The 24,706-nt window shown below is 40.6% G+C and overlaps 1 protein-coding gene across 1 annotated transcript in view; it reads left to right on the top strand.

Annotated features, from left to right (window-relative positions):
- Positions 1-7,848: 7,848 nt before the first annotated feature.
- The window catches only part of LOC124606732 (39S ribosomal protein L22, mitochondrial), a 55,000-nt gene continuing 38,142 nt past the window's right edge, over positions 7,849-24,706 (top strand). The window contains exons 1-3 of the mRNA XM_047138764.1: positions 7,849-8,046; positions 16,038-16,209; positions 18,621-18,834. Coding sequence (XP_046994720.1) covers positions 16,039-16,209; positions 18,621-18,834 — 385 coding nt within the window. The 5' untranslated portion in view covers positions 7,849-8,046; position 16,038. The remainder of the gene's footprint in view (positions 8,047-16,037; positions 16,210-18,620; positions 18,835-24,706) is intronic.

Below are 24,706 nucleotides of genomic sequence, written 5' to 3'. Positions count from 1 at the left end.
CCTTCAGAGTCATTTTAACAAGTCTGTCAGTTGCAACAGTTTCATTTATTTGTTGCCATCGAACCACAGCAGTACTAAAGAAAACATAAAACTTTTGCAGTTCCAATACACTAATGACGGAATAATTTAGTACTAAATGTAAATTGTGTTGAATAATGTATGAACTCAGCATTTGGGATCCGTGCTTTAATTCTTGACTGCAAACATGGGTATTTGTCACTTGTACATTCAGCACAATTGTATTCTTGACTTCTGAATTTATGCAGTTGTATGTTCATCTTTTCTAAATCAGATATTATTTCTTTTTCAAAACTCTCAGTATCACGGGCTCTACTTCACAGAAATCTAATAATGATTCCTCTATTTCAAACTCCTTTCTATCTGGTTTGCTTAACTGTTATCTTATAACAACCCCCAAGTTGGTTCTTTGATGATACCATGTTTGTCGAAACTGAGGCCCAATGTAAGCCTCGGTTTGTTTCTAAATACATTTCACCATATGCTTGCTATGACACTGGGTACATCTTAAGTTGAAGGTATAGATAAGCCAGTGAAGGAGTCATTCAACAGCAGCTGAAGTCTTTGTTCCAGAAACCGCGCAGTGGCGGTGTCGTTATAGATCAAATCAAGTGTTAAGGTGCTGATACTAGAAAAGAAGTCGGCTGTGATGTTATCGGCACCATGAATGTGGCGGATGTCAGTTGTAAGTTGGCAGACGTATTCAGTGTGTCTGAAGTGCCATAGAGAGCATTTTTCACTGCTCTCTCGAAATGTTGACGCGATGGATTTGTGGTCAGTGTAAATAGTAATAAGTCAAGCGTCGACAAAAAGGTAGAAATGGTTTAAACTCTCAAAGATCACCTAAAGATCTTTGTCATAAGTGCTCCAACGTGTTTAGCTGGGTTGCACTTTTTGGGGAAAGAAACTCAGTGGTTGCCAACGTCCATTCACGTTTTGGTGTAATGCGGTGCTAAAAGTGTATTGGCTGGCTTCAACAACCAAAACTAAATGCAACCCAGGAGCAGAATCAGCGAGTGCCATAGTGTTGGCGAGACTGAGATGCGAGTCTTTGAAAGAGGTTTCCATCTTCAGTGTCCATTGGAGGGAACATTCTGTTCTATTGTGGCCTGCCAGTGCATTTGTGAAAAGGTGTTTGTGTTGCAGCAGTTTCTGGGAGGTGGTGTTGCTAACACTTAACCATGCCAAAGAAATGCCTCAGTTGTTAATAATTCTGGTTGTTTATGCAGATGAGCAAGTAAAGGATCTAACTTTCGATGTACGGGTATTATGTGCCAACACTTTAGAGCCAAAGTAGGTTACCACAGGTTCACTGACAATGTAGCTGTCCTCATCAGGTGCAGTTTCTTAATCAGTTAACCTCAGTTGCACAGACTTTGAGAGATGCTCACATAATTGGGCATTTTTGCAAAATGTTAGTGTATCATCGAGATAAGTGAAGCAAAATGGAAGGCCCTTTAGAACACCATCCAAAACACAGTGCCACATCTAGGCCGCTTCTTTAAGCCTGAGAGATAACCAAAAACTCAAACAGTCCAAATTGAATTATCACTGCAGTTTTAGGTCCGTCATTGATTTCCAGTGGAATCTGATCATACGCCTTTCGGCAGTCTAACACACTAAAAATGGTTGCACTGGTGAAATCCTGGATACTTGTTATTTGTTATCTCTTTGGAATTGCTCACCACAAGGACGGAATGAGCCATGCTTCTTACATGCTAGATGGAGTGGTTAGAACCATGGACTGTCCGAATGGCATATGACTCCATCCTTGGTCTTATATAGTTGCTCTGCACAGCCCAAAAGGCGCATAAGGAAACAGGTGGGCTGGGGATGGCACAAATACTGTGCACCATTGTGTGTGTGGCCATGCCTCATAGTTTCATGGTCTGCTGTGTTTCTGAGGACCCACTATGTGGCAGGCAAGGGTAAACTATGAAGGTGTCTTAAGCGTGTCCAGTGTTTTGCAGGTCACTTGTAGTTTGCTTTCGAAGGCCTTCATTATAACTTCCAACACACTGTTTTCCTTTTCTAACCTGGTAGTTTCACACTTGACTGTTGAATAATCATCGTCAATGCTATGGAGCTCGGATGCCAGGTTGCTATAGTAGGACTACCACCGACCTCTTTCGTCATCCAGTGCAAGATGACAAAGGAGGTGGCTTACAAAACACTCGTTCGACCTATACTTGAGTATTGCTCATCAGTGTGGGATCGGGTGCCAGATCGGGTTGACGGAGGAGATAGAGAAGATCCAAAGAAGAGCGGCGCGTTTCGTCACAGGGTTATTTGGTAACCGTGATAGCGTTACGGAGATGTTTAGCAAACTCAAGTGGCAGACTCTGCAAGAGAGGCGCTCTGCATCGCGGTGTAGCTTGCTCGCCAGGTTTCAAGAGGGTGCGTTTCTGGATGAGGTATCGAATATATTGCTTCCCCCTACTTATACCTCCCGAGGAGATCACGAATGTAAAATTAGAGAGATTAGAGCGCGCACGGAGGCTTTCAGACAGTCGTTCTTCCCGCGAACCATACGCGACTGGAACAGAAAAGGGAGGTAATGACAGTGGCACGTAAAGTGCCCTCCGCCACACACCGTTGGGTGGCTTGCGGCGTATAAATGTAGATGTAGAAGAGTATTTAAGTTGCCTACCGTGAGTGTTGTGTGCTGTCAAAAGACTCTTTACGCTGGGAATTAAGAGACCATCGACGAAATCTATCAAACAAGCTTTCTGCAAAACCATGATCAAATCTGCTTGCATGAGGAAATGTGTGTCCAAATTTCGTTGAGCAATGACAGTTAACATGAATGTCCATCTGCAGCGATCAGCCAGTCTTATGTCAAACAGCAAACTCTTGTGACCATACAAGCATATCACAGAATCATTGACAACCACTGAACGGACCATACTGGCTTGTTTGCCATCAGGAATGTATGTGGCTGGCAGCGTTTTGAGTACTTAAGATGTCTATCCTGTGAGTGGCGTATGTTGTCGAATGATCCTTTACACTCTGGAATAGTGAGAACATCGATGGAATGTAACAAGCAAGCTTTCTGTAAATCCACAGTCAAATTGGCTTGCACGAGGAAATCTGCATCCAAAATTCGTTGAGCTGTGTCAGTTAACATGAATGTCCACTTACAGTGATCTAAGAATCTGTTTCAAACCGCAAAGTCTTGTGACCACACATGACGTGAAAGAATCGTAAACTTCCACTAAAGGAACAACACTGGCTTGCTTGGTATCAGGAGAGTATGGGACTGGCAGTATGCTGACGTCCGATATCGCATCGATTAAAAGCACTAAACCTGAAGAATAGTCATTCACAAACAGCCTTTGTGGTGTTGTAGAGTGTAGTCATGCTGGAGGTGACAGTGCTGGTGTCGTACTGTAGCTGGCAGCACGAGCAGCCCTAAATGGCTTGTGTATTGTAGGGTATTGACAGGTCCTTGTGATGGATGCTGGAGTTGGTCGTCACTATCTCTTCGGCCTAACCCAGTCTGCATCTGACATTTCGGTGTAAACGTTGTTTTGTTTACTTCATAGCCTTCTAACGGAAACGTCTGTGAAACCAGCAAATGTCTGTTTGTGGCAGCTCGTAACTATTTGTACAAGTCTGGGGTGCAAGGACGTGGTGTGTATGTGTGCTATCTGCAGCCATAGTTTGTAGTTGCAGTATATCTAACAGATTATTCAACTTCTGGACGGTGGTGCAGAGTGTTTGGCGGTCCTGTCGTATACTCGATGGTCGTCGGGTGGTGGTGGTGGTGTTGCAGCAAAATATCAACTTGTCAGAATCGTCTGGCACGTACCAGCTGTGTTTGGTAGGAAAGATGGTTGTCTTGGAGTCCACAGTGGTGTGCATGTAGAATATAGCGTACGCTCTATCAGTAACCTGGAGCAACTTGCATAACGGCTGTCCTTTGTGAGTAATTAAGCTTAGTCGAACTAGTGGTAGCAGTTGTTGTCGTCAGATCTGTCGTAGCAGAGTGTCCAAAATAATACTGATGTCATTAATTCCATGCAGATGTACAACGAATTCAGATGGTGTCTTTTCCCCATACCTCTCGTGGTAAAGGACTTGCGTGAGCATTTGACTCGGTAGTTTTTTGCAACGTGAGATTAGCGCCGTTTTGAGAGGGTTGTAGACATGTTGAGAAGGGGTGTAAGATACTATCTGATACCAAAGACGTCATTCGTTGATGGAGACTACTGGTCATTCGAGGTCGTCACAGATTTCTGGTTGTGTGACAATGTTTTGACAGGCACAGATGGCAGTGGCTGTAATTGTAAACGTAGCATGAGAGGACAGCGAGAACTGATGGGCAGAAAAGTCTGTTGCTCTTGTGAGCGGTACTGATGCCTTTGGAGGAACCGAAACTGGTAGGATGTTCAGGTTGGGTTCAATGTCAGTGACCATTACAGCGTGACTGTGTGAAGCATACTTCATCGTAACTTCCGATGACATGATCACTGCAGATGTTATCAGGTTCTTCTTAGTTGGTTCGGAGTGTAGCATGGAGTTCAGTGATCGAAATACGTGAGACGGGCGTTGCAGAACCTCAGTCTCGTCTTTAATGTCCAGGGTGGCACTGTCAATAGCCTGCAGTAGGTTATTCGTGGCGGCCATAGCTGGAATGTATCCTTGTATCTACAAGAACAAAGCCTCTTCTGTAGGATCACCACTTATGTAGGAACACTACCAGCTACACGTAAAACACACAGACGAATTATTTGTTTGACAATATTCACTTTTGTTATACGCAAACAAAAATCATGATGCAAACTCATTAGTAAGCTGAAGAGAAGAGAACAATCAAGGACTATAAACAGTTAAAGAAGCACTGCACTTGCCACATATCGATTAGTGGATTATGCCATGCACTTGCCACATATCCATTAGTGGATGTCACGCCCAATAAATTGGGAAACATATGAAGACAGACATGTGGATATATCCAGTTTTCTGGCCATCAGCAGCCAAAAGGAATACTCCAACACTTCCAAATAAACACTCTTTAATGACAAAATAATCACTGGTAATACAGAACAACAGATCTTGTGTCACTGCCACTGGAACAAGAATCTAAATAACAATGTGCCTCAAGTACTTTCTACACCTACTCTATCAGCCAATGCTGGTCGCCATAGAGACCCGCCATGGAAGTGCAGAGCACAGGGGTAAGGAGATGGAAGAGGTTCCATTGAAGTTGGCTTCTGTGGAATGAACTATTGTGTGACCAACCATGTTATGTCCAGTCCTTAAGGAGACCATGGTTGGACCAATAGTTGTGGAGCCTACAGAAATGGGTATGATGCATCTGGATACAAGGCAGTCTCAGAGACAAGCAAGTGGGTGAAGGTGGCATCCTGTGCAAGAGTGCAGGGTTGCAGTTGTGACCATACACACTGGCATGGTGATGTTGAAGAGTCCATTGCTCTCGATTCTGGCGTCAATGTTGGTGTCGTCCATCTTCACCAAGACCTGAAACGAGTGTGAGAGCGTTGCAGGTGGTGTTGCGCCGTCGTCAGAGTCGTACATAGGCTTAGAGAACATGGAGAGAGTGTCACGCAGGTGAATGGCCAGGTGCTCTGCATGATGATGGGAGACGTCGATGCTAAACGTCGCATTTGACGCTTGCACATGGTTTCCCAGTGAGCTGTCACCTGTCGGAGTTTGCATTGGGGAGGGGGTCTCATTGAGAAGCAGGATGGAATCACATGAGCCTGAAAGAGCTACACATCACACAGACTGTCATTGTTTAACGTCCACACAGGCTTGACCCCGTTTATTGAAACAGTCTGCCGTTTGTTGCTCAATACGATGCCCATCGTGTTCTTGGACCTGGCCAGGACCTGGTGTGGGCCTGAGTAATGTAGTTACGGAGCTGGCCAGGCTGTTTCATCTCCGAGCATAGTCAATTTGTAGTTAGCTCGTACACTGTGGTTAAATATTCGGGCAGTTGAATCTGGTTGGGGTAGGGGCATGCGAATTCAGCAGTATGGAGCTTAACCTTTTCGACCATGCCAGTAATTCACGTGAAGTCTTTGAAGAACTTGGCTGGGAGGGCGAGCTGTTCCCCATAAGGCACTTCTGTCAGCAAAGCCTTAAAATCATCTTTACGTACTGCACAGATTTCTAGTAGTACCCAGGGTAATGCTTGAGTACGTGTCTTCTCATGCCACATGAGTGCTTTCTTGAACATACAGAGCCATCGTTCTACAAGGCCATTGCTCTGTGAGTGGTAAGCAGTGGTATGGAACTCAGCCACGCCATGCAAGGTGCATAGTTTTTCAAACATTTGGGACTCGACTTACCGACCTTGATCAGTTGTGATCAAAGATGGGTAACCAAACCTCTCGATCTACATGTAATAAAAACAATAGCTACAGAGTTGTCAGTAATATCTTGAGGGAGCATGGCCTTCATTCATTGCATACTTCTATCAATACCCAACAGTACGTATCTGAAGCCCTTGGCTGGTGGTGGAGGGCCAATAATGTCAAGGTGGGTGTGCCTTAGGCGTCCTTCTGGAACATCAAATTTGTTTAATGTACTCTGGTTATGATTCCCAACACTACTTTTTTGGCACAAGCTGCATGTGCATAACCATGCCTGGCAGTCCTCTTAAAGTCTGGCCAGACAAAACGATCTGCAATTACATGTACTGGTGCTATAATACCAGAGTGCGGCCAAAGAGAAGATTCCTCTTTGCATAGCAGCTGTGACGAACGGACAGAGATTACACATAGAGATGTGACAAATTCTAGGACTGGTGACCCCAGACAGCCGTTGTGAAACTATAACAACATTTTGCGAGATGTCATTCACGAAGTCCTGCATCTCCCCTTCTTCTTGCTGCAAGCAACCCAACTCTTCAAAATTCAGTTGAGAAGTAAATGCTGAAACCTGGGATAAGTACTCCACCATCACACTGTCTGCTCCTTTAATGTGTGTTATGTCTGTGGTATACTGATTAATGAGATCCATGTGCTGAAAATGGTGAGATGGCAGATCTGCTACCAGGTTACTGATGATGTCTGCAAGGAGTTTGTGATCAGTATATATGGTGACTTCTCTGCCTTCAGTGTCACACTGGAAGAACTTCATAGTCTCATATGCCATGAACAGCTCCTGGTCTAATGCAGACCACTTTCTTTGCGAAGTGGATAGTTTTTTTAGAAAAGAATTGTAAAGGTTGGTTGTAATCACATAACTGCTGTTGTGAAACTGCGCCAACCACAGAACTGCTTTCATCTGTGGGGATAGAAATGCACACATCTGGGACAGTGTGTGTGAGCATAATGGAATTTGCTAACACAACCTTGAGTGCCTTGAAGACTTTAATCATGTTGTTCATCCATTCAGATGTTTGTCTACCTGCTAAGGTATCCGTTACCCCAGACCTGGGGTATGTTGTATTTTCAATATTTTGAAAGACGAATGACAACTTATAAGTAGCTGTAAAGAATTCTCAGATCTTACCGTGGTAAAAACCAGCGTCATTGACTTTTAAATCGTTTTCTTGAAAGAAAAACACATGAATACACTATATTTTTTTCATTTTGCTGTGAGGTAGGGGGCGGCCCCTCATTGCCCTTGCGCAATGGGTCGTTTAAATAAATAGTTATTCTTCCCGCGTTCCATGGGATTGAAACAGGTAGAACCACTAATAATTGATTCACTCTACCATGCGCTTACAGTGGTTTGCAGAGCGTGGATGTACGGAGCTGCAGTTCGACAGTAGTGTTGAGACAGTTTACGACAATTGACTCCATAATGTACTGGAGGGGGGAGCAAAGTGTTTACTGCTGGCAACCAACCGAACATCTTTGGATTGTTTATATTTACATCAGAATAGCTGTTGGAGAACTGGAGAAGCGTTATGTGATGAAGTAAAGCGACGACATAATGTGTTTGTGATTCTCAGTATTATATTCACTGGATACAATTCTGAAGTACTGATTCTTAGGGAATGTTTCTTTAAATTTCTGTTAAGTGCAACACCTGTATTTATAACTACCCAGTGTAAGTTCCAAAATCACTGCAAAATATGTTCCTTGTATATAAGTCTGTGTGGTGCTCGTAAATACTTGTTTCTTGTGTTCGATTATATGCGATGGGGCGCAACTTCATGTTACTTTCACAAATAGTAAACCGATTCAGACTGGGAAGTGTAAGATAAAAAATTTTCGGGAATTATTCGTATCAGCCTAAACAAGTACTTAATTCGGCATTCGTTGTTTCGTTAGTTTCCCTGTTATTAAGGTTATGTAAGTTTATCAAAGTATGCTACATTGTGTCCGGCTGCACGAGGCTTTTCCCTACTTACAAAACAAATAATAAAATATATAGTTTGTAAGATTAGACTAGTGTTTGTGCTTTAATTTCCTTCTGAGTATCTGGGAGCAGTAGGTGCAAGAGGTATAAATGCTCTCGCTGTATTATCTGTAGAGGGCATTCCTTAACACCCGCAGTATTGAAAAAAGGAATGTGTATGTTGCATCATTGATGAACACCTGCAGCTTTTTCTCAATATTGTTTATTAAAAAGTTAATTTCTGTTCCGCTTGATGTCAATAAAAAAAGTGTACATATTTTTGGTTCGTTTGAAATGTTGTTAATTACAGTATGTTAAATATCTGATAGATAACATATATTTTACTGATGTTGTCACCACAGATGTATTATCATTTTAGTACAATAAGGTTATGAGAATGTGCCATTTCTTATTATTTCTCCAGTGAAGCGAATATATATTACTTTTCCAACAGTAATTGTGTTGTGTGTGAATCTTAGGTGCATAGTTTACAGTTCTATATAATAATAATAATAATAATAATAATAAAACATTGATAATGAACACATTAGATAAAGAGGGTGATATGGAAAGAGATATTGTATATAACTGAGCAGAGGAACTTGTTCATATTTCTAAGGAAAATCAGGACATGGAGAATATTGAGTAGGTGAAGTGCATAGTTGTGTCTTATTTAATAACATATATGAACGACAGAGTAACAACTATTGTTAAGTATTCTTCTCCGGCCCGCCCCCCCCCCCACCCCGCCCCCCCCCCCCCCCCCACACCCCCACCCCCACCTCATCCACTTCCTCCACGCACCCCGATTCCCACTGCTGTTTGTGTTATCTTTCATTTTCTCCATCAAATCTCATTGCTGTTAATTTCCTCAGTTTGTAGCTTATATTCTCATTCTGTTCCTTTCGTTTTCACTTCATCTATTTTTTTTCCTATCATATTTTTGTTTCTGTACACAACTTTAATATTCTCCACTTTCATTGCCGGCCGAAGTGGCCGTGCGGTTAAAGGCGCTGCAGTCTGGAACCGCAAGACCGCTACGGTCGCAGGTTCGAATCCTGCCTCGGGCATGGATGTTTGTGATGTCCTTAGGTTAGTTAGGTTTAACTAGTTCTAAGTCCTAGGGGACTAATGACCTCAGCAGTTGAGTCCCATAGTGCTCAGAACCATTTTGAACCACTTTCATTATTCAAGTGTGTCTTGGATTTCATTCCAAACTATTTTAGTTTTCATCAATTTCATTCAGTGTCTTCATTCACTGATGTGATATAAGCATAACTATATATTAACTGTGTCCATTAAAAAGAAAGACAGGAAGTCTTCTGCCTTGAAGCATAGGTCTCTGTAGCCTTTCTATATTCTTTACTTATAACAAATAAAAACAGAAATGTTGGACTTCACTTTCAAATGTTCCTTTACAATTAGGGAAATGGTGGAGTTTTTTCTGGGTACTTTGTGTGTTGTGGTATCCTTATCGGATAGGATTGACAGAGGTTATCGAAAAAGTTCAAAGAAGGGCAGTTGTTTTGTACTGTGGTGAAATAGGGGGGGGGGGGGGGGGGGAGTCTTGTGCATATGATGATTGAGTTGGGGTGACAATTACTAACACAAAGGTGTTTTTTGTGGGTGTTTGAAACTTTAATGATGAACTTTCACCTTTGAATGTCAAAATATTTTCTTCCACTCCCACATACACAGGGAGAAATAACTATCATAATAAAATAAAAAAGATCAGAGCTCTCATGGAAAGATTTAGTTCCAGAATGAATTTTCATTTTGCAGTGGAGTGTTCACTGATATGAAACTTCCTGACAGATTAAAATTGTATGCAGGACCAGAACTTGAATGTGGGGCGTTTGTCTTTCACAAGTAAGTGCTCTGCCAACTGAGCTACACAATCGCAGACCGTGACCACTCCTCACAGCCTTATTTCTGCCATTACCTCACCTCCAACCTTCCAGACTTCACAGAAGTTCTGCAGTGTATCTTATAAGATGAGCATTCGTGGAAGAAAGGATACCTCGGAGACATGGTGTAGCCACACTCTAGGGTTGTTTTCAGAATGAATTTCCACTCTGCAGCAGTATGCGTGCCAATTTGAAACTTACTGGCACATTGTCCTAATCTGCCAGGAAGTTTCAAAGATTTGGGTGTATGTTTTTCCCCTTTGTGGAGCAGTTGAGAAGTAGGCTGTAAGGGCTATTAAATTGATTTGAATTTTGTGAATCCAAATTGGTGTCAGCTGTTTGTGAGAAATGAAACTTTGTGCTGGACCAGGACTCGAACTCGAACTCGGATTTCCCATTTATTGTGAGTTGTCGCCTTAACCAGTTAGCATGCCTCCAGGACAGACCCAAACTTCCATATGTCACGGAGCCCACAACCTTTGTCTACATCAGTGTACATTCTCTGCAAGCCATTATATGGTGGGTGACAGAGGGTTCGATCAACCAGTACTGGTCATTTCCCTTTCTGTTACACTCACAGATAGAGCGAGGGGAAAATGACTGTCTCTATGCCTCCATATAATCCTTAATCTCTCTTATTTTATCTTCTTAGTCCTTACACAAAATGTGCATCGGCAGTAGTAGAATCATTCTGCAGTCAGCATCAAATGCTGGTTCTCTAAGTTTTCTCAATAGTGCTTCTTGAAAAGACTGTCACCTTCCCTCCAGTGTCTCCCATTTGAGTTCCTGAAGTGCCTCTGTAATACTTGCATGCTGGCTGAACCTATCGGTAACAAATCTAGCAGCCCACCTCCAAATTACTTCGATGTCTTCCTTTAATCCGCCCTGGTGTGAAACACTCAAACACTAGTCAACAATAAGTTGGACTAGTGTCCTACATGCAGTGTCCTTTACAGATGAACCACACATTTCTCAAATTGCCCATTGAACCGAAGTCAACCAGTCACCTTCCCTACTACAATCCTTACATTCTCATTGCCTTTCATATTGATTTGCAACACTGTGCCTAGATATTTTGTTGATGTGAAGTCAAGCAGCACACAACTGATACTGTATTTGAACATTATGGGTTTGTTTTTCCTACTCATCTGCGTTACCTTACATTCTTCTACATTTAGAGCTAGCTGCCATTCATCACACCAACTAGAAATTTTGTCTAATTCTATTTGTATCCTCCTACATTCATTCAATTACAACACTGTCCCATACACCACAGCACCATCAGCAAACAGCCACAGACTGCTGCTTACCTTGTCTGCCGGATTATTTATGTATGTAGAAAATAAGAGCGATGCTATCACACTTCCCTGGGGCACTCATGATGATACCCTTGCTTCCATATTTCATGGTTCCCTCCGGGTTATGAACTCTGTGAAATATGGAAGTTTGGGTTGATCCTGGAGGTTCGCTTGGATAGCTAAGGGGTTAAGACAACTGCTCACAGTAAGTGGGAAATCCAGGTTCAAGTACAGGCTTGGCACAAATTTTCATTCACTGCAAAAACTGACATCAATCCAGATTTACAAAATGTGAATCAATTTCATAGAATTTACCACAACTGTAATTGTAAGAACAGTATCCCTTCCTTCAGACATGTGTGCGTGAGTGAAGGAAGTCTTTAATACAATATCAAAGTGGTGCAGAGAGGGGCAGCTTACTTTAAATATTCAGAAATATAAATTTATGTGCATCACCAAATGAAAAAAATGTACTGTTCTGTGATCACAGTGTGAGTGAGTGATAATGATGTAACAAGTTTTTTTAGGTATATGAAATGGAATGATCACATAGTGTAGTATCTTTATTGCCACATGAAAGGTATATACAATCATTTGAGTAAAATATTGGTGACATGTCGGGTTACTGGAAACGTCCAATTCCACCCATCTGCTTTGACCAATGACGTCACCAATGTGGCGGAAACGACAACTCCCATATCGTGACTATAACGTCATTAAGTAAACATGACATCAAACACAAAAATAGATCGAAAAACCATCAAACACATATTCCTCCAAGAATATAATGAAACTAACGGGACAAGTGGGGGGAAATGGGGGGTTTTTTGGGTGGGGACAAACTAAAAATAAACACACGCCACTAAACCAAACGACAAAAACACTAAAATTAAATGACTACAACCTTCCCAAAATCAACTAAAAACAATATCCACTGGAATCGAACACTTCCCTTGAGTTATATAGGTCAACAGAAACAGATTCCAAATCATAAAACCCAAAACTACAACCATGTCCACAATCATTACTACCTCAAAAAACACAACAAAACAACAAAAATGGAATCGAACACTTCCCTTGACCTATATAGGTCAACAGCAACTACCGATACCAGACTATAAATCTCAAAACTTTCGCCATCACCACACTTAATACCATAAAAAAGACACCTAGAAAATCAAAATTGGAATTGAACACTTCCCTTGACCTGTTATCCTTACGACATCTCCACATTTAGCTGTCCCGGGTCTGAGATGCTGGAACTTTAGTAAGGGTCATTTCTTCACGACGCACTGAACACTTCACGACTTCATCCGAATAGTTGAAGAAATTTTGTTAGAGACAACGCACTGTCACCCATCATCGCCGACAACCGAACACTGTTGACGTTGTCAGTCATATCCACACCTACCAAATACATAAACAAAGCAATTTACCAAAATTCACAAACGACAAACAGAAAAAAACTACAGTGACGTCGACATAACAAAACCAAAATCATTAACTCACTGAAAAATGTTCCGCTGAAAGCACAGTCACTACCGACATCACACACGTGCAATGCTACCACGCAAATGAACCCCATTTGCCACATAACACACTACCCATAAACACACCACCAGAGAGAACCACCGACTGCAACAATACGCCACCTATAAATATGCCACACACGCAAACTAAACCAAAAACATCACCTACCACACAACACATAAACACACCACCAGAGAGCACCATTGATCACATCAAAACGACACCTACAAACACACCACTCTCACAAAATAAATTCCGCGCCATCGTGACGTCACACATCACAACAGCCTTACATCACGTGTCAAAGCTGACGGGTGGAATCGGACGCTTCCATTGACCCTGTCAGTGAATACAGCTGTATGTCCACATAGGTTTATGTGAAAAACAACATATATTAAAAGAAAGTGTATCCATACACCCACAAGCATGTTACAACATAAAAGTTTCCGCTATCAAAAATTTTCCCCCATGGTTTTTTCCTAACTATTTTACAAATAAAGAACAAAACAAAAATGATAGATTAGGACAAGCAGTAGGTAAGGAAAATATACAAAAAGGAAAGCACAAGTGGTCACTGGTTTGCAGGGCCCATTGGAAATCATCATGGAGATTCTGAGAAAGCTGATTTGGTGGATGCTTTATGATAAATGCGAACTACTGTGTGAAAGCCTACTTACGAAGTTTTGAGAAACAACTGTAAGTGATGAATCTAGAAATATACTACAATCCCGTATGTGTTTCTTGCCATTGGGATACAAAGACAAGATTAGCAAAGTTACAGTGTGTAGAAAGACGTTCAAGCAATCGCTTGTCAAATACCCCATAACTGAATGAAATGGGAAGAAGCCATAGTAAGTTGCACAATTAGAAGTACTCAATGCAGGACGTGTTACAATGGTTTGCAGAGTCTAGATGTTGATAAATATAATCATGCTGAAAAATTTGTGTTGTAAGAAACTATAAATTGTGAGTACATTGGTTCAAAAGCCCCATCCAATCTTTCAGATTTAGTGTTTCCATGTTTCCCTAAATCACTTGAGGGAAATCTCAGGCTGTTTTCTTTGAAAAGCACATGGCCGATATTTTCCTCAGCGTCCTCAGTTTGTCCTCTGTCTCTAAGACCCCCTTTTTAAGTGGAATGCTATACGGTGTTAAATTCTTGGGATTACAGCTTGATAATAAATTCAACTGGGAGGAGCACACCACAGAACTGCTGAAGCGTCTTAACAAATCTCTGTTTGCAATGCGAATTTTGTCAGACATAGGGGATATAAAAATGAAAAAGCTGGCATACTATGCTTACTTTCATTCCATAATGTCATATGGGATTATTTTCTGGGGTAATTCATCAAGCCAAGCTAAAGTTTTCCGGGCACAAAAACGTGCAGTAAGAATTATATGTGGTGTGAACTCAAGAACACCCTGCAGAAGCCTGTTTAGGGAACTAGGGATACTAACTACAGCTTCCCAATATATTTATTCCTTAATGAAATTTGTCATTAAAAATATATCACTTTTTCAAACCAACAGCTCAATTCATGGAATCAATACTAGAAATAAGAATAATCTTCACAAGGATTTAAAGTCACTTAGTCTTGTACAAAAAGGTGTGCATTATTCAGGAACACACATTTTCAATAACTTGCCAGCAGCCATAAAAAGCTTAACAACCAATGAAATTCAGTTTAAGAGAAGCCTAAAGGATTTATTGGTGGCCAACTCCTTCTACTCCATTGATGAATTTCTGAGGAAAACCAACTGATTTGTATATAAGTACAACATAACTTCTGCACAATTTCAGTGCAGTAATGTGTTCACTGAAAATTTGTGTGTGTGTGTGTGTGTGTGTGTGTGTGTGTGTGTGTGTGTGTGTGTGTGTGTGTGTAAGTATAATCTAACTTCTGCACCATTTCAGTGCAGTAATGTGTTCATTGTAAATAAGTATTACAGTAGTTGTATTACATGTTTCTTACCTTATAAATAAATATAAAACTTTTTTATTTTAAATTCAGTGCAATAGTATTTGTAAAATGATTCTTAGTGTTCATTAAAAAATGATGATCATTCCACTTGGGACCTGTGGAATGGTACATTAGCTTATTTGTTTTAGTTTAAATATTTGTCATGTATTGTTGTTTTTCTGACATGTTCCACATCCTGGAGGACCTCCTCACTACGGATCAATTGGAATGAAAGTAAATCTAATCTAATCTAATCTGTCTTCTTTTTGCCTGTCTTCCTTACAACAACGTGGTATTCCACAACAGAATATGAAATGAGTGCAACTTGGTGGTCAGTGTTGTTGAAATGTGAAATAACTGCCTAATTTTCCACACACTTGTCATGGTTGAAAACTTAATTATTAATTTTATTGACAGATAAACCATTTCTTACATGAATTTTTTTGAGTTCAGAGGATAGTACTTAATATACTGTGTTCACAGGTAGGGTTCATAACCCTGTTTCCTTTCTCAAATATTTTGTTTTGATCAATCAATGGAAAATCCAGAATGGAATAATGACAATATTATGAAAAGGATAGTTGCTACTCACCATATAGTGGAGATGCTGAGTTGCAGATAGGTACAACAAAAAGACTGTCAAACAAAGCTTTTGGCCAAACAGGCATTCATCAGAAATAGACTACACACACACACACACACACACACACACACACACACACACACAGGGCCACAGTCTCTGGCTGCCAAGACCAGACTGGCATTGGCAGCCAGAGAATATGACCGTGCGTGTGTGTGTGTTGTTTTGTTGTTGTTGTTGTTGTTGTTTAATTTTGATGAAGGCCCATTTGGCTGAAAGCTTTGTTTGACAGTCTTTTTATTGTACCTATCTGCGACTCAGCATCTCTGCTATATTATTTTGATCATAATTTTATAATTATGCACTTTGCCTAATTGTAAAACATGTACAAGAAGCAGTAATCTTCCACATTTTTATTTTACAGAATGTTTTCGTGTGTGAAACAAATGTCAGCATTGCTGCCAGGCATTGCTTGCTTCCACACTAGCTCAGTTGCCAGTGCCTGGAGTGGCAGGCCTGGTGGACCTCGTAAGTGGCTCAGTCACAACAAGAAAATATATCCACCACAATTACCTGATGAAGAACCAAGACCTGCTGTAAGTATCCTGATTTTAGATGTAATCTGGTGGCAGATTTTATATGATGCTTACTTTCATAACAAGTCATTTTCGTCATGGAACTGCAGGAATGCACCAGGGATGACCTTTTTAAAAAATAACATACATTAGCAAACACAATATGCTCCAAATTCTATGTACACTCTCTTTTATTACTTGCACTTTGCTTATAGCATGAATATAGTTCTTTCCCCTCTTTTTTCCTAAATAATTTTGGAGTTTTGTCTATTGGAACTTCCTTGTAACATAGAGCTTCAAGATAAGTTTGATGCATTAATTTTGAGTCTATATACATATTTTAAAATGCAGTTATTGAGCTAGTTTTCTTTTGCATCAAACACTATCCACGAGCATGCCAGAGTTTTCTTTGATCGCTGGTGGGATACTTTCCATTTCTTGTTAGAAAGCATGCTGTCCTTTCACAACTATTATGGTCTGTTGATCCACTGATGCATTGTCTGCCATAGTTTGTCATACTGAGAGGGGAAAGGTACACTAATATAATTTGTTGGTGTTTACTGTAGTCATCTGTCCATAAACCGATTTGATGCAACTCTCTGCATTAGTCCATCTTGGGTGTCTTTTCATACTTGCTCTGTATACCCATTCAATCTTGCTTACTGTTTTGATGTCTTGGTGTCTTTCTACAGTTTAGATGGTCTGCAATTTCCTCTGTTTCCAAATTAACTGATACTTGTTGCTTTGAGGTTTGTCCTATTGCCCTGTCACTGCATTCTGTGAAATTATGCTGTACAACTCTTTTCTCTACAGTTTGATTCAGTATATCATTAGTTCCCCAGTCTACTTATATCACAATTCAAAACTACAAATTCTTGTAACCATTCACATTTATTATTCTTCTCACTATGTCTATCTCCATGAGCAGGTGGATTTATTACACCTAAAAAGGCACGGACACTGTGTGTGCAAGACTTTTGTAGGTAACCTTAGGCACTGTCTTTCAGTCTTCCATTCATATGTACATCACATACACTTTCTATAAATTAAACTAAGCAATGTTAGAGAAGCCATTTTTGCTTTGTTCAGTGTATAGAATGTGTATGTTAATATGACTGGAAAATAAAATATGACTACTGAAAGACAGTGTCTGAGATCAGCCACAGAAGTCACACACAAAGCATCTGAGCTATTTTAAGTCACAACCTGCTGACTGAGATATAATCCTCTGATATATGTGGTGGCAAGAGCAGTAAATGAGGCTAGCTGCAATAATTTATTTCCAAATTGATATTTGTAATGGTCATGTCAAGTCTAACCCAAAATGTTTACTCCTCAAGCTACCCATTTGATCTTCAGTAGCATCACATTTAAGAAACATCTACCAACTTTTTGTCTGCACTGTTTGTATACCACATTTTGCTTTCATATAATGTGTAATAATAATAATAATAATAATAATGGAAAAGACCTTCTAACTTATATATTTTTATCTGATGTTAACATATTTCTCTTTTTCAACAAAGCCAGTCAATATTTCTTACCTTCTTTAACTTCAGCTGTTGTCAGGTATTTTGGTACCCAAATAACAAAACTCATCTACTGCAGTCAGTGCCTCATCTTCCAATCTAATTTTTTCAACATTACCTGTCTAAATTTGATTACATTCTTTTATAAGATGGACATAAAAGAGTTTTCTGTTGGGTTTCATTTCCATTCATTTACAGCGAGACAAAAGTGTATCATAAATTAATGAGCAGCTCTAGAACAAATCTTTCACTTTGCAGTAATTTGTGCTCTGGTCTCAAATTTCATGACAGTTTTCACCTAGCACTTCTAGTTTACAGATTATCCTGAAACAGCATGTTGCCCCTATAGAGAATTGACAACATCCCATCAATCAGGGCAGGGCTAGTTCTAAGGTTTAGCTGACATGTGCTTTATTTTTACACATGACTTATCCAAAGAATGCAATTGTTTGTAAGTTGTCACCATTCCTTGTTGCACAATGGTAGTTGATTGATTTTAGTTGCTGATTTTTTTTTAATATATGTGCTCTTGTGTTGGTGTTAAATATACTTGTGTAGTATCTTATAACGCTGGTACCACCTCCAGCTGACATTTCCTACAAATCTGGCAAGTTGGCATAGTGGCTTAGATGCTGAACTTACAGAGCTGTTACAGTCCTTTGGATAGACCTAGTCTGATTTAATTTACAGCACAGTTCTGACCAAACATTTACGTGATCTTTAAAGCTGTGGTCATTGATGAGATGATAAACCCTAATTTTCCTTTCTTCACTCCTTTTCTTCCCCTCAGAACCCACAGTTTTGCAGCCAACACAACCACTCATCCTACTTAGACTGTGGTTTGACAAAATTTATCTCAGTATTATCTGCAAACTTTAAATTTTTCAAATGTCTTTCTTTCAGTATGTTTGTCATATGAAAGCCAACATCAAATACAGTCCATGGAAGATGTGGTATATAGCATGTTTGGTACGTGGATTGTCAGTGGAAGAAGCAGTTAAACAACTCAGTTTTGTTAATAAGAAAGGTGCAACATACGTGAGAGATACCATTTTGGAAGCACAAAATTTGGCAGTAGAGAAGCACAATGTAGAATACAAGACAAATTTATGGGTTGGTAAGTGTTTTTTCTAGTTTTAAATAGACATGAAGTATTATGTTTTCACTTAAGAATCACAGATTTATGGATTTGTGCTCCTTCAACAAAATCAGCCTTTTTCTTAGATGTCTCAGTAATTTTTCATGTTACTTCTCTTTTCTACATTCATTGATGACAAACTGAGTAATAAGGGCAGGATTCTTTATGTTGATATATCATCAGAATATAGTTGTTCTTTCTTCCTCTTCCCCCACTTATCTCCTACATTATTCCATGATCCTTCCTCTTCATACTGCCACTCCCCTCCCCCACTCTGTAACAAGAAATTTGATAAATAATAATTTACTAAATCTTTGACAGTTCAGTTATTGTTATAACAGATCATCCAGGAAATAATAAGTAGAACTGAGTTAACACTACAGCCATTGGCCATTTGCATTTAGGTGGACCCTGTGTATTAGTGGTGAGTGGTGTTTTTATAAAGATGAGAATGAAAACGTCAGGTAAGTGTGAGATTTGGGTGGTGATTGATTTTAGAATGTGGGGGAAACAGAATTGATTGCCATTCATCATGAAACCTAGAAGATTAATAGACATGAATTAATGACTAAATTAGAAGTGGGAGGATGTTGTTAAGTTCAGAACATGAGAATGTTAAAGCTGCAGAATGAACTCAACAACACCCAAAATTTCCGAAGAATTGGTGGAAGGTGTTGATGCAGTGACTTTTCCATGCACCTACAGTCTTCAGTTTTGTGTATCTTGATCCTGCATGTTTTGTTTTGTTTTGTTCTGTTTATAAATTGTCTTGGTCTTTTCTTATTTCTTGTAACCCAGCAAATAACTCCTTGGTCATATGTGATGCACTCACATGGCTACATGACCTACTCACTTAAATTTTCAGTTTCATTACATTCATAATTATACCTTACTCTCTAACAAAATCATGGGCGTGACATCCATAGACCTCTCTGCTGCCTACAGTATGGTTAATCTCAGATTCCTCATGCAAAAGATCTACCCTGTAACAAAAGATTGGCTATTAGAGGCCTCGAAAACCAATTTTTCTCTGCATAATTCCAGGACAGAAGAAGGAAGCAGTGGAGATAGGAAATGGTCTACTTGAGGGTAGTGTACTGGCTCCAACACTCTGTTATATTTATACCAATGAACCACTACACCACAAGCTTAAAATAGGTCTTCATTGATGACTGAGCTGTGGCCATTCAGATTAGTGTGCTTGAGAAAATTAAAGTTGGGATCACTACAGCTGTAGAGAGACTCGAGCGCTACTATGTCTTGTATCACAAAAACCCAGGTTTGTGCTTTTTACCTCCATGTCAGTCATGAAGCCAGACATCTCCAGGTTACACGGAGAGGAATTCTGCTGCGGAACTGCACCTAGCCCAAATACTGGTGTATTATCCGAATCAAGGCCCTAACATACAAGCAGCACTATGCCAACATCAAAATAAAAAATAGTGGCAGAAGCATATCCTCTGCAAAATTGTAGGCTAAAATAGGGCTGCTAAAACACAAGTGGTGTTATGAAAACAGCAACAATGGCAGTTTGCAATTCCATTGAAAAATGTGGCTCTCCCATCTGATACAAATACTAGCACATTGAGCAAATTACCTCATACTTGACCCTACACCCGGACCCATTACCAGCTGTATGAAAACTACTACTACATGTGAACACCTGCCTGCAATTGCCCTACAAAGAGAGAATGAAGTTCTCTACATACGAACAAAACCCACAATATGGCATTTGATAGTCTACCCAAAGATTAAAATCAAGAATAACTTGCTCAGTGCAGCTGAGAAGTATAAACACCAAATTCGGCGTAAACTGGGGGTGTGGTAAATTAACGACTCGGCCAATGAAAAAATAAAACAACTCACATTAGTGAATATAACTGTCAGGAAAACTACCCCCTGGTCACCCTGAAAACTGGGAAGTCTGGAAATAGCACAACAGACTGCAGACAGGAACAACAAGATACAAAGCAAATCTCAAAAGACAGAAGCCCCAGTACTTATGCAATTTTGGTGAGATCTAGAAAACCCAACACTTTTATTCCTGCCCTGATTTCTCCCCTCACTACTGCATTTCAGACATCATATCACTTCTCATATAATTTTCATAAGCCTAGTTGTCCTATTGTAACAATTTTTGATGCTTTCTGCCACTCACTGTCTTCTCAGAATTTGTTTTACACAAATATTTTGATTTTAGCATGCAGTCCAGTTATATCAGCCGTTAGCTACGGCTATAGACCACAGGGTGCATCAGCACCATCTAGATGCGTATTTCTCAATTTCTGTCACTCATGAATGCTGCTCCGTCAGTTGCATGTTTATCTATTACTGGTCACTCACGCCACATCTAATATGTGTATTATTTTATGTATGACAAAGTGAGACACAGTTTTTATGGTTGTCGAGATTAATTACGATTAAGTCTGCTGGCAGCTTACCGTGATCCGTGTGTGAAATGTAAGTTGTGGCTTATTTTAATAATTAACAACTTTTGCCTTTTTGAAATGTATCAGGCACCCATGTTAGGCAGTTGGCCAGGCATCTACTCTGCTGTTTTTTGCACATGGCCATTCAGTTTGCATTTGCTCCTGGGCTAAACTAGTCTGACTTATCTGTACTATTTTCTACGTATTCATGTGCCATTTTTCTGTTGTTGCTACAAATGTTTGAAACGATATAACTGTACTGACCTGTTCGTTTTCTGTGATCTGTATTCCTTTTCTTCTTTTGATCTGTGTGTATTCTTTTAATTTTTAATGTGATAGCAATCTACAGTTCTTGGATGGTTTGCATTAAATACTCAGTGAAACTTTTGTTTTCTATTTATATAGTAAGTTACAGTTGTAAAATTTAAATTAATGATAAAGAGAAATAGCTAAGATCGACACCAAAATTTTGCTACATAAATGAATAGTGCTGCTGATCGTAAAAAAAAAAAAAAAAAAAAAAAAAAAAAAAAAAAAAAAAAAATTTGCGTGTCAAGTCTATATCTGTATTTCCAATTACCTGTTTGCGTTAGTTGGTGATTTTTTCCATAGCTTGTGTGTAATTAAAACCAAACCAACAGCATTGCTGCTCCTACAAATTTTAGATAGGTCAAAATAAGATTAAATAAAAAGAAAAATGGAAGTACAAATTGCATATTTCCTTGAATTAGGACACACACACACACACACACACACACACACACACACACACACACACACACACACTACTGCACACCTACATGGTGCTTGCGTAACACATAATGCCAGGATTGCACTCTGACAGGTAGACTCGGCTGGGGGATGTATGGGGTGGGGTGGGCAGAGGGAGAGACAGATGGGATGCAGGAAGAGGAGTTCAGGGTAGGTAGCTGGTTTGCTGCTGTTTGGAAATTATTCCTTGGTAAATATTTGGCTGCCCACAGTTCCATATTCATGATGGATCAGTAGAGATAGAATTGGGAGTGGTTGATAGGACAGAGGAAGGGGAAGTGTTGGGTGGAGGGTGTGGGAACAGAGGATTAACTGAGATTGAGTCAGGGAGGATTATGGAGGTGAAGGATGTGTTGTAAGGATCCAAGTGGTGTGGCTTATGAAGCAGCCCTTGAAATCGAGGATGTTGTGCTCAGCCTCATGTTGTGCCACCCAGTGCTCATCTTTGTTCTTGGTCATAGTGTGGCAGTGCTGGACAGCTGGTTGGTTGTCACACAGATGTAAAAAGCTATTCAATGACTGCAGCAGAGTAAGGATATGACATAGTTGGTTTCACTGGTGCCCCTGCCTCTGATGGGAAAGGATGAGCCTGTGATGGGACTGGCATGGGAAGTACTAAGTGGTTGGATTGGGCATATATTGCACCTGAGTTTTCGTCAGGGAACGATCACTGTGTCATGAAATTGGTAGTGGAAGTTGATAGAGATGAATAGGGTGTTGTATGGGTTGAGTGGATTATGGACACTACTTTAGGGTGTCCTCATTTCAGGGCATGATGATAGATTATCAAAGTCCTGGCAATGAACATAGTTCAGGTGTTCCAGTCCAGCGTGATACTAGCTAGTGAGGGCGACTGTCCTGGTGATGGTGGGAGGATCAGGGATGTGTGAGGATGTGGCAAGGGAAATCTGTTTGCAGAGTAGGTGTAAGCAGTAGTAGCACCTGTCTGTGAAGGCCCTTGAGAGATCTTCAGCATAGTGGTCAAGGGAGTTCTTGTAACTGCAGGTACACCATTCATGGGGCACCAGGCTGTAAGAGAAGGGTTTTTGTCGTGGTATTTATGACATCTGTTGAAATGCAGGTACTGTTGGTGGTTAATGGTTTTAATATGGGTAGAGGTGTGGATTGAGCCATCAGAGAGGTGGAGTTCAACATCCACAAAGGTGGCACATCGATTTGAGGAGGAGCAGGTGAAGTAGATGAGAGAGAAGTTGCTGAGATTGTGAGAGAATGACGACAGGATGTCTTGGACCTGAGTGCACATCATGATAAAATCATTAGTGAACCAGCCAAGGGGTCTGGGGTTTTGGGAGGTTGGGAAGGTTTCCTATAGACAGCACATAAAAACTTCCTGGCAGATTAAAACTGTGTGCCCGACCGAGACTCGAACTCGGGAGTTCGAGTCTCGGTCGGGCACACAGTTTTAATCTGCCAGGAAGTTTCATATCAGCGCACACTCCGCTGCAGAGTGAAAATCTCATTCTGGAAACATCACCCAGGCTGTGGCTAAGCCATGTCTCCGCTATATCCTTTCTTTCAGGAGTGCTAGTTCTGTAAGGTTCGCAGAAGAGCTTCTGTTAAGTTTGGAAGGTAGGAGACGAGATACTGGCAGAAGTAAAGCTGTGAGTACCGTGCGTGAGTCGTGCTTCGGTAGCTCAGATGGTAGAGCACTTGCCCGCAAAAGGCAAAGATCCCGAGTTCGAGTCTCGGTCGGGCACACAGTTTTAATCTGCCAGGAAGTTTCATATCAGCGCACACTCTGCTGCAGAGTGAAAATCTCATTCTGGAGCACATAAAAAGTTTGGCATTGCTGGGTGCCATGTGGATGCCCATGGCAGTGCCACAGATTTGTTTTTATACCTTCCCTTAAAAGGAGAATTACGAGGGCGGTTCAGAAAGTACCCTCCGATTGGTCACAGTGCGGGTTGTGGGGGGAGTAGCGACGCCATCTGTGCGTTCACGCACTCAACAGGTCAGTCGGCATCAAGGCGTGGTCGAGTGAATGTCGTACCTGCGCTAGTTTAGTTTTTGTGTCAGTTTGAAATGTGTGCTGCAATAGAAAACCCCGCCAAATGTGAAGTGCGTGCTGTCATAAGGTTTTTTACAGCCAAAGGATATTCTGCAGCAGCTATTCATCGTGAGCTTTGTGCCGTGTACAGACCAAGAGTTATGAGTGAAGGAGTTGTCCGTGAATGGGTACGTTTATTTAAAAGTGGACGAGAAAACGTTCATGATGAAGAGAGGAGTGGTAGACCATCATTGGTGACTGACGAACTCGTTCAGACAGTTGATGCAAAAGTTCGTGAAAATCGACGTTTCTCAATGTCGGAGTTGTCTACTGGTTTTCCACAGATTTCTAAGACTCTCTTGTACGAGATAGTGTCAGCAAGATTGGGTTACCGTAAGTTCTGTGCACGATGGGTGCCCAAAATTCTTACCGACCACCACAAAACTCAAAGAATGGCCTCTGCATTAGACTTTCTGTCACGTTATGAGGACGATGGAGAACCATTGTTAAACAGAATCGTGACCGGTGACGAAACCAGGATTAAGTACGTGAACCCTGAGACAAAAGAACAATCAAAGATGTGGGCACATTCAAATTCGCCTACCAAACCAAGAAAAGCCTCGCAAGATTTTTCTGCCAGAAA

This window comes from Schistocerca americana, chromosome 3, assembly GCF_021461395.2.
Source record: "Schistocerca americana isolate TAMUIC-IGC-003095 chromosome 3, iqSchAmer2.1, whole genome shotgun sequence".
NCBI lineage: Eukaryota > Metazoa > Arthropoda > Insecta > Orthoptera > Acrididae > Schistocerca > Schistocerca americana.
The sequence above is the reverse complement of the archived record's forward strand: the minus strand, read 5'-3'. Positions and strand labels throughout refer to the sequence as shown.